At 49.3% G+C, this 10,122-nt stretch overlaps 1 protein-coding gene across 1 annotated transcript; it reads right to left on the bottom strand.

The window, feature by feature from the left end:
* Positions 1–3,714: 3,714 nt before the first annotated feature.
* On the bottom strand, positions 3,715–6,211 carry LOC104300802 (activated RNA polymerase II transcriptional coactivator p15). Its single transcript, XM_054175441.1, has 4 exons — positions 6,122–6,211; positions 5,747–5,866; positions 5,266–5,374; positions 3,715–3,794 (listed from the first exon to the last, which is right to left on the bottom strand). Exons 1-4 carry the CDS (start codon positions 6,209–6,211, stop codon positions 3,715–3,717), a joined length of 399 nt encoding a protein of 132 aa, XP_054031416.1.
* Between the last annotated feature and the right edge of the window lie 3,911 nt (positions 6,212–10,122).

The raw sequence follows: 10,122 nt of genomic DNA on the forward strand, positions 1-10,122 counted from the left end.
CTGCTGGTAAAGGAAAAATAGAACAGCTGTCAATCAGCACCTGGGAAGAGTTTACAGAGCCAGACAGAGGAATTATATACCACAGTAACAGGATTAAGGGGTAGATAAAAGATAGTCATAGCACCAAGAGAGAGTGAAGGAGGGAAATGACAGGTCACCTTTGTAGATGAGGAAGAAACATGTTGAATCTATCACTGAGGAGGCTGCAAGGCAGAGCTAGAAGGGGCACAGCAGAGCTCAGATGCATGATTCCCAGAGGATGAAGGAACAGATTCTGCCCAGACCCGAGATGCTGCTTCCAGAAAGAGCTGTTAAAAAGAAAACCACATAGCATGGCCAGGAAATTTCTCTTCTGCAGAGAGATATTTGCTAGTGAATCAACCCCAAGGTTAAACACAGCTATGCTCTCCTGCTTTCCTGGGGCAGATGAAAGGTGGAGAGGTTCAGTCTGCTGGCCCAAATTTGAGAAGAGCCCAAACAAAAGGATGCAGGAACAAGAAGATACACTTTGCATTGGGTGTACCTGCCTTTTCCTTCCAGCTCCTAAAGGCAGCAAGGGATGGAGAAAACACCAGCTGAAGCTCTGAATTTCCACATCACCTAGGAGACAACACTTTAGGCAGGAAAGCCCAGGGAAAATAAATAAATAAACTAAAAGGAGCTTTCCAAACAATCTGCCTTCCCTTACCTGTTTGCTCCCCAGGCAGATGAGCCAAAGGACTAGCTAAGACAGTCCTAGCAGAAAACATCCAAGCAACACCATAGCAGCTCAAGAAGATAAAAGTTAATTCCTGTTTATGTGACTTTCCCCCCCCCAACCCTGTGCTGGAGCAAAAGGTTCTGCAGAGAAAACTGCTCCAAGCCAGCCAGATAAATCAGCACAAGAGAAAAACATCCTCTGTGTAAAAGAGGATGAGCTATGAGCTTTCAGAGATTGATTAGATTGACAGACTGGGTTGGCTTGGGAGGGATCATAAAGATCATTCAGTTGGGCAGGGACACCTCCCACCAGCCCAGCTTGCTCAAGGCCTCATCCAGCCTGGCCTTCAACACCTCCAGGGAGGGGGCAGCCACAGCCTCCCTGGGCAACCTGTGCCAGGCTCTCCCCACCATCACTGGCAAAAATTTCTTCCTAATTGCCAGTCTCAATCTCTTCTCACCCAGCTTAAAGCCACTGCCCCTCATCCTAGCCCTACAATCCCTTATCAAAACTCCCTGCCCAGCTCTTCTGTAACCCCTTCAGGTACTGGAAGGCTGCTCTAAGGCCTCCCTGGAGCCTCTTCTTCTCCAGGCTGAACAGCCACAACTCTCACAGCCTTTCATCCCCTCTTGATTACCAAGGCCTTGCTGTTTCCCTTTCATTTAGTATCTGTTCTCCCAACCACATTAAGATGAGGTGGGAGTGACAAATATTAACTTTGCAACAACCCCAAAATTAACTCATTTTTAAGGCTTGTGAATTTTGCAACAGGAAATTGTCTACCACAGTGGGTAGACTGGAAATGAACATCAAAGATTCCAGTTATCTATCTGATCAAGAACAGCTGGGTTTTAAGGATTAAAACTAAAGAGATTGGCTGCCTGTTACACAAAAAGGTTGCAAACTTTCTTCCAAAACTTGAAGGAAAGCTATTCAGAGAACAAGGAGATGTTGCCTTCCTTTCTCAACTCAGGGGAGGCCACTCCTCAGTTCTAGAACCATGCAATACTCAAGTGAGCTGACCAAGTTTAGTGTGGACTCAAGAGATACTAAGTTCTGCTGATTTAGCTTCTCCCTCTGCTCCCCAAACACTCCTGCAGCATGGACCATGCACACAGATGGTTGCTTTGGTCACACTTTAGTTTGGGTACCCCAGGGCTGGGCCAAAATGAAAGGCCTGAGCATCCCCAGCATCTTGGGTTCATACTTACACCATCTCTTTTTTTCACCTCTGTTTTTGTCTTCTTGTGGTCTTTGAACACTATATTAAGACATTATGTTAGCAATCAATTCATAGACCAGTTGGGGTTGGAAGGGACCTTGAAGATCATTAAGTTCCAACCCCCCTGCCAATGGGCAGGGACACCTCCCACCAGCCCAGGTTGCTCAAGGCCTCATCCAACCTGGCTTTGAAAGCTCCAGGGAAGGGGCATCCACAGCCTCCTTGGGCAACCTGTTCCAGTGTCTCACCACCCACATATATAAATATAAATACTCCACAAGAATAAGCTTACAGCATTAGTGACCTGCCTTTGAGACACAGTCTGGTATCCTCATGCTCTCAGTTACTTGAGAGAAAGAAATGTGACAAATGGAGAAGAGCTGAGCACAAGATTAGAGGAGGATGCCTCAGTCATGAAGTCTACCCTTCTCCACCCCTGCTTCAAGCAGCTACATCACTGAATCCTTCAAGATTCTTTTAAGAGACAGTTTGATGAAGTAAGATTGTTTGGTTTTTCCCCTTTCTCCTGCTGTCCCTAGCAAAAAGGTTAACCCAGCAGTTACCAATTCAGCACTCAGGAGAGCCTAGTTTCAATTTCCTGCTCCACACCACATCTTCCACACAGCCCTGAGCTGTTACAGCCCTAGCACCTCTACAGAGCAAGGGCCTTAGTACCGCCTACTTCACCAAGGTGTTGCAAGTGTCAGATATATTTAAGAGCATGAAGCATTCAGATACTATGGAAACCAGGGCAAGAGAAAACCCAAAAATAGATGAAAGACACAAGCTGTTGAAAAGTCTGGAAAAGTCTTGCTTAGGAAGGCTGTGCTTACTGCATCTGATGCCAGAATGGGATCCATTTAGAGCTCAAGCAGAAAATATCCTCTCCACTCTTTCCACAGCTTGTCATTTCTCTCTGTCACAGGGTAAGGAATAGTCTTTTCCCTCCTTAGGCCTTTTATTTCCCCTCTATTTAACAAGTCTGCTAATAATTAGTTCCTCTGAATGATTCACATTCTAGCTTGCCCTTCCCAGGACCTGGAGCAGGCCACAATCTGCTTCTGCACAGGAACCCATCACGAGAATAAACACAGCAGAACACTCTCCTTCTGAAAGGGAAATCCAACAGCAGCCTACAAAGAAGGGTGCCTCAAACAGCCAAGATGCCAACCTGTGAAACACCCAAGGTATTTATAATACACAGGGCAATCTCCTTTTTAGAATGCAAACATTTATTTTGCATACTCACCCTCTCCAGACAAACCAGTTGCTAAGGTACAACAATCACTTTTTTCCCCCCCCTTCAAAAAAAACAAAGTCACCCAAAAATACACCAAACAGCCCTCACCACCACAAAGTGCTTGAAATAGCCAGAATGCCATGTGGAAGAAACACAAGAGCATGCCAACATGAGGTACACAAACCCATCTTACTCAACATTCAGCCAAGTGGAAGACAGTGATGGATGCAGACCTGTACAGAACACTCTACAAGGTTAGAAGGTAGACTGAAGCCATCCACCCCTGGAAAGCCAGCTTGGGGTCAGACCCCTCACCACTCTGTTTGAGAGCAGAGGTGCTGAAGGCTCACTTCACAGCACTGGCTCTTGTTTTAGGTGCTCATTACAGCCTACTTCCTGCAAACAGAAGGGTCTGGACTTCTCAGCATGCCCACCACCTCAGTGAGGAAACCCCAGCAAGGTGAGAAGGCTCCAGAGAAGAACCCTTGGCTTTACAGTTGTAGTGCCCTTAAGGGAAAGGCAACAGATTGAAGGTGTCCAAGACTCTTCAGACTATAATTTCTTGACTGCAGCATCAATCTCAGGAATAATCTCCTTCAGCTGGTTCCACTGTTCAGCAGACAGGGCAATCCCTAGAAGCAGCAGGAGAGGTTTCAGAGGACACAAGGGGTGAACATCAAGCAGCACTTCAGATTTGCCCCTTTCACACCAGCTACAGAGGGGAAACCTGGAATCTTGAGGCAGAAACAGAGAACAGAAGCAGCCTTCTGCAGCACTTCAGCATCCATGGCAAGTACTCAATGCTACCACAGAAGCACCATATGAGAGTATAAGCTCAAACTGCCTCTCAGGAGTCCCACAGCCCCTCATACCCTACTCCCTACTATACATTCCCACTCACATGAGTTGGGAAGGAACTCTAGGAGATCCTTACTCCTCACAGCAGGTAGGGCACCATCTCTTCAACTGCCCAAAGGAAATAATGCCACCTCTTCTCTAAGAAGACTGCTGCTGAAATCACTGGAGTGACTTTAAACACTAGATAAGAACTGGCTTCTTTTTAGGTCCAGCAAAGATAAGGTCTTGAGGTCCTGTCCTTCTCCCTTACAAAGCAAACAGAGTAGTGGAATAGCTGTGTGGGTCCCAGCCAGATGTTTTCAGCTTGTTCCTTTTGGCTTTGTTAAGAATCACATTAAAGAACTAGGGCCTAAGCATTATTAAATTCTCTAGATAAAGATCAGAGGCAAAGAACTCTTGAGAAAAATAGCACAGGAGGTATTTAAATGAAACAAAAAATATGTTTCTTTTTCCCCTATGATCTGAGTTTTAACTGATAGACCTCCTGTCTTACATTGTGAGTGTGCTTTTGCCAGCCTGGAAAGAGCCCACAATGCTCCCTTCCCCTCTCTGCCTCTAGTGGCACAGAAAAGCTCAAGGGCTTTGCTTCCCATTTGCAGTTCCCTCTAAGTAAGTAATTTATACTTGTTAAGGACCCTGATGGAAAATGATTTCTGGAAGAAAAACCATGCTTGGTGGCAACAAAACAAACAGATGAAGCAAGTTCATCTACCCTGACACCAAAGTCTCCAGCAAAGACCAAAAGACTGCTGAGGAAGTCCCACACTGACTCTTTGTAGGGCACAAGAGTCCAGGGCCCATGAGCTAAGAGGCAAACTGGCAAGTCACTGTCAAAATTCCAAAGCAAAAGTCCTAAGCTGAGTGTTGAAGAGCTCTGGAGAAAAAAGTGTCTTCCTTTCTCTAGCTGCCAGGGTTTTCAACCTCCCATTCTCCACCTTGCAGTCCTGCCCTTGCCCACAGCCAGAGCAAGGCCTGGTGATCAGTGGTGGAATCAGTCTTGCACAGCAGCTTCCTGCCCTGCTTCTCAGAGTGGTCCTGCCAAGCTCCTGATCTCACCAGCATCTCACATTTGCTCTTAGTGCTTTTCACCTCCTGGTGTCCCCCAGGCCAAGTGCTAAATCCTCCCCTGTGGTTTGCTCAGCTCCCCAGTCCTTCAGGGTGGCATGCACAGGGCTGGAGAGCCAGCAACAGAGGCTCAGAGACCAGCAGGGGCACGGGCACCAGCTGGTGTGAACAAGGCTGTACCTTTCCTCCCCGGTTTCTTTTCACCATTCTTGTCAGTGTAGAACTCCCTGACGTCCACGAGGACCTTCCCCTTGAAGCAGGACACTCTGACATAGCGCATCTTCCCAATCTGTGGTGACACAGAGCCTGCATCAAACCCAGCCTTGCAGCAAGCTGCTCCTCAGCCCAGAGGGCCACAAGCCACAGGACCAGCGAAGGAACAGCAGGCACCCCAGGGAGTCAGCTCAGCTACAAGTAGAGGAGGTAGAGAGGAGCCCTATACAAAGAGGAGCACAGGAACAGGCTCCCCAGAGAGGTTATGGAGCCTCCTTCTCTGGAGACTTTCCAGCCCCATCTGGATGTGTTCCTGTGCTGGATTCTATGGTCCTGCTCTGGCAGGGAGGTTGGACTCCACGATCTTGGGAGGTCCCTTCCAACCCCTACCATCCTGTGACCCTGTGAGGGAGAGTCTATTCATAAAGTGGACCCCTGCCACCCATACCTGGAACATGCCCTCCTCCTCTTCACTGCCTTGTCCTGAAGGTTTTTCTGCCTCTCTTGAAGGTTTGGCCTCTGTTTTCTGCCTTTTCTCTGACTTGGAAGCCATCTCTTTCTTTCTTTTCTAGGAAGAGAGGTCCCCAGTTTGAGCAGCCTGGTCAGAGGAGCCACAGCCCTTCACCTGGGCCACCCCTGAGCCTCCACCGCACACCAGCTTCAGGGCCCACAGACGAGGCCCACACACTGCGGCTAAGAACCTCCACTGGCACCAGGCCCCTGCCCAAGTGCCCCTCGACAAAGGCAGGAACAGAACAACACCTGCCCCCAGGACCGACACCCGGCCGAGAGCTCTACTGGCGACTCCTCGGGGTGGCAGTACCTTGCCCTCCTCCTCTTCCTCCTCCTCCTCCTCTTCCTCCGGGCTGCTCTCTGAGCTGCTCGTCCCCACCAAGTCCTTGGCCTTGGGCATCCTACGGGAAGAGCCGCGCGTCGGCGCCGACGTGCCCAGGAGCGGACGGGGAGCAAGAGAACCACCGGGCCGCTGGGAAGGGCAGAGAAGGGCCGAGGCGCAGCGCACCCAACCCCTACCTGACTGAAAGTGCCGTGCGCAGCTCCCCCGCCGCCCTTATCAAGAGCAAATCCCCGCCCCCCCGCCGCCGCCCCCGCCAATCCCGCGGCTCCCCGCTCTTCCCGCGCACCGGCCACTCGGCCAATCGCCGCGGCGCTGCGGTGCCGCCGCGTGCCCCGCCCTGCCTACCGCCCCCTGCCGGCGGTCCGCGCTCCGCCCGGGCTGAGGAGCGTTCCCTTTCGCCCTGAGGGTGTTGAGGCTGGAGACAGGGGTGACGGAGCTTTGGGCTTCTGCCTCTCCGCTGGCCTCTCCATGTCTCCCTGAAGCTGGTCTTGTTCCTCTGGAAAGGGCAATGTCCAAGCTGCCCCCACCCTTCAATGCCAAACACGTTCCAGGTGCCTCTCTGCACGGCAGGGATCTGCCCGAGAATCCAGAATGCATCGGGTTGGATGGGACCCTTCAAAGGGCATCTTATCCAACCCCCTGCAGTGAGCAGGAACATCTTGCACTAGAGCAGGGCCCCATCAAGCTCGACCTTGAAAGTCTGCATGCACCTTTGATCATAACCCAGCCAGGAGCCCAGAGCGGTCCCAGGTGGCTACCAGCACACATTGCAGCTGCCTTGGATCCAGCCTGCCCTGAACTGGGCTCCCCCACCCTTGTCCCAGGTGGTGAGGGAGCAGCAGGGACACACCAGGCGTTCCCAGGACTTGATGGATTCAACAAGGGTCCTGGCATGGGAAGGCTTGGCCACCCTCAGCAGCCTGCAGAGCCCAACACCCTGCCCAGGCTGGGCTGGGCTCACACAGACACCTGGCTCCTCATCAGACGAGGGATGGTGGGACAGCTGGTGCTTGAGAGAAAGGTCTTACCAAGGAAAACTTCTTAGCTATTCTGCCATTATGAGGAGGCAGAATGAATGCACAAGGCTCAGCCTTTCCCCTTCTGTAGTCGGTTTCCCACTTTACAACTGACCCCTGTGGTGTGTAGGACTTGAACTGACTCATGCTCACAGGGCCCCAGCATGGTGGATGTGGTTGGTTGAGATTTTCCCCCAATGTCATCTTTGCCAGACCAGCTCAGCTGGAAGCAAACGAACCCACCACAGTGGAGCTGGAAGGGACCTCTGGCAATCACCCAGTCCAACCCCCCTGCTAATGCAGGGCACCCACAGCAGCTTGCCCAGGACCACCATGGCCAGGGGGAGTTGGAAGCTCTCCACACCAGGAGACTCCAAAACCTCTCTGGGCATCCTGCTCCAGGGCTCCAGCACACCCATAGGAACTTTTCCTCATGTTTAGGTAGAACTTTCTGTGTTCCAGTTTGTGTCTGTTGCTCCTTGTCCTGCTGCTGGGTACCACAGACCCATCCTCTTGACCCTGGCCCATTAGCTCTTGCTGAGTATTCAGATCCCCTCTGAGGCTGCTCTGCTCCAGGCTCTCAGCCCCAGGGCTCTCAGCCTTTCCTCCTCACAGAGCTGCTCCAGGCCCCTCAGCAGCTTTGCAGCCTCCACAGGACTCTCTCCCTGTCTGTCTTAAACTGGGGAGTCCAGAACTGGATAGAGGACTAGAGATGTGGTCTCCCTAGGGCAGAGCAGAAGGGAAGGAGAACCTCCCTTGCCTCTTCTTCAGCTACCCCAGGACACCATTTGCCTTCTTGGCCCCAAGAGCACGTTGCTGGCTCATGCTCAGGGAACATCTAATTTAAATAAATTGTTTATAAGTGTTCCAAAAGTAATTTGGTAATGGCAGAGGGACAACAATTTACCAGTAGCATGCCCTGTGCTGGCTTCTCAGGTAGCCAGCTTCTCACAGCATTGGAGCTGCCTTGGCACAGAAACTTTAACTGCTTCCAATCAGCATGGATACTTTGCCCACCTCAAGGTGATGGAAACTTCCTGAAGGTCTGTAAATGTCTCCTGTCACACTATTTGACTTCTGCCTATATAAAGGGGATGATGTAAGCTCTTAAATATAAGCATTTCCCCTCTGTTTGCAAAGGATCTACTCCTTCAAACAATGCAAGGAGATTCCAAGTTATTTGTTTCTCTTGGACCTTCAAGAAGCAAATAGTTCCCCAACGAATCTGTTCACCAAACCTACTCACTTGGTTTATTTTTCTGAGGGGGGGGTGGGGGAAAAGGGACAAACAAAGAAGGAAATGAAAAGTGTGTTAAAATCCTTAAATATTATTACATTTATAGTTAAAAAAAAATATTAAATCAAATGCAGTGAATTTTCTCTTAGCTTTTAAATATTCACCTCAATATACATTTGTTCTTTAGGACACACAGGAGATAAATAATTGAGTTAAAACATTGCAAGAAAAATCAACTCTTTCTTCTTTTTTTTTTTCCTGAGCTGCAAAACATTCCAAATAATAACCTTGAAGGAACTACAAATGGAAAGGAAACAGATCAGAGTGAGCAAGCAGGAGCCCATGCTTGAGTAACCCCAGAGGCCCAATTTACTGAGAGACAGAAGCATCCCAATCATTCCAGATTGGTAAGTCAAGACTGAATGGCTCTTAAAAGGTAAACCCCAGGAGCAGGAGAAGCTTGGTGACTTTGGCTTGTGCTTTGAGCAACATGAGACCACATCATTGAAACCAAAAACCCCCAAAACCCAAGCCCCACAACGGTTGGGTGCCTGTGGTTTTGAACATCTGAATAGATTGTGGTGACAGATAGTAGGCTACCTAGTTCCCTTCTGGCTTCAGGCTCTTTCCTCTTAGGCACTGAGCAGAAGGGTAGAGTTCACATTGCACAGCATTTCATAACGAGGAACCATCTCCCTTATTTGGGAGATCAACTACCATCAGTCCAAACTGCTTGCATACAATCCTCATTAGTGCCTCTGTGTGTGGGAGTGGACAGAAAGAATTGACAGCTTCAGTGCTTAAACCCTGTTGAAAACCAGGGCTTTTTTTTTTGTGAGCTGCAGACTTTGACAGCTCCAGGACAAGAGGTAAAGTCAGAAAGACAGCAAAGAAAACTGGTTTATGGCTAGAAGCATCAGCTGCCAGCCACTTCTGTGTGAAGTGGACATATGCTTTCCATGCTGCTTTCTTCCAAGCCAGGCAAACTCCTGATGAAAAGGGCAGGTAAAAACAGAGGCAACAAAAAAAACCAAAAACATCAGCTACACCAGACCTCTTCTGCAGTGTTGGGAGAACTTTTATTTTACCAGAACAGCAGTTGGATCTCTGCTTTTGCGTGGTGGTGACAGAATTGATCAGACACGGGGCAGTATGGATCAGCACCTATTTTCTTGGTTCTTTTTCAAAACCTACCAGAAAAGCAGGGAATTTTTACAAGCTTCCCTCTGTCAGCTTCCCAAAGGAACCAACCAGCAATGTGGGAACTAAGTTTAATCCCAGAGTGGGTAGTGTTTCAGCTATGAGGACCTGGAATTTTGACTATCTCAGATTTGTGTGTGTAATGTTTCAGGGCACATGCACTTTGGTCCAAAGCATTAAGTCTTATCTGTAGTAAAAACTACTTTCTATGGCAGCCAGCTAGAGATATACAAAATGCATCCAATCACATTGCAGGGCAAATTATCCTGCTGTGGGAGAGAGCCCTTCAAGGTCATGAACTTTCCTCTTTTACCTCTACCCACCTTCCTCTGAAGGTTGGCCTCGATGATCTCAGAGGTCTCTTCCAACCAAACCAACTCTCTGATTCTTTCAGAGAGCTGCCCCTGGTTTTTGGCACTGCATCAGGAGCGTTAGCAGTTTCTTCTTGAGACCACAAGGAGCTTTAGTGTTTGCTTTAATGCTACCACCTTGACAGGGACAGAGCTACAACCATG

This window comes from Dryobates pubescens, chromosome 31 (genome assembly GCF_014839835.1).
Source record: "Dryobates pubescens isolate bDryPub1 chromosome 31, bDryPub1.pri, whole genome shotgun sequence".
Taxonomy (NCBI): Eukaryota; Metazoa; Chordata; class Aves; order Piciformes; family Picidae; genus Dryobates; species Dryobates pubescens.

Bases quoted from the DNA above. Each gene is read 5' to 3' on its own strand.
- LOC104300802 (XM_054175441.1), bottom strand. From the start codon at position 6,211: ATGCCCAAGGCCAAGGACTTGGTGGGGACGAGCAGCTCAGAGAGCAGC. The intron at 5,867-6,121 runs GTACTGCCACCC...CTCTCTTCCTAG, and splicing joins AGGAAGAGGAGGAGGGCAAG to AAAAGAAAGAAAGAGATGGC. The intron at 3,795-5,265 runs GTACAGCCTTGT...TGCTGCTTCTAG, and splicing joins AAAGAAACCGGGGAGGAAAG to GGATTGCCCTGTCTGCTGAA.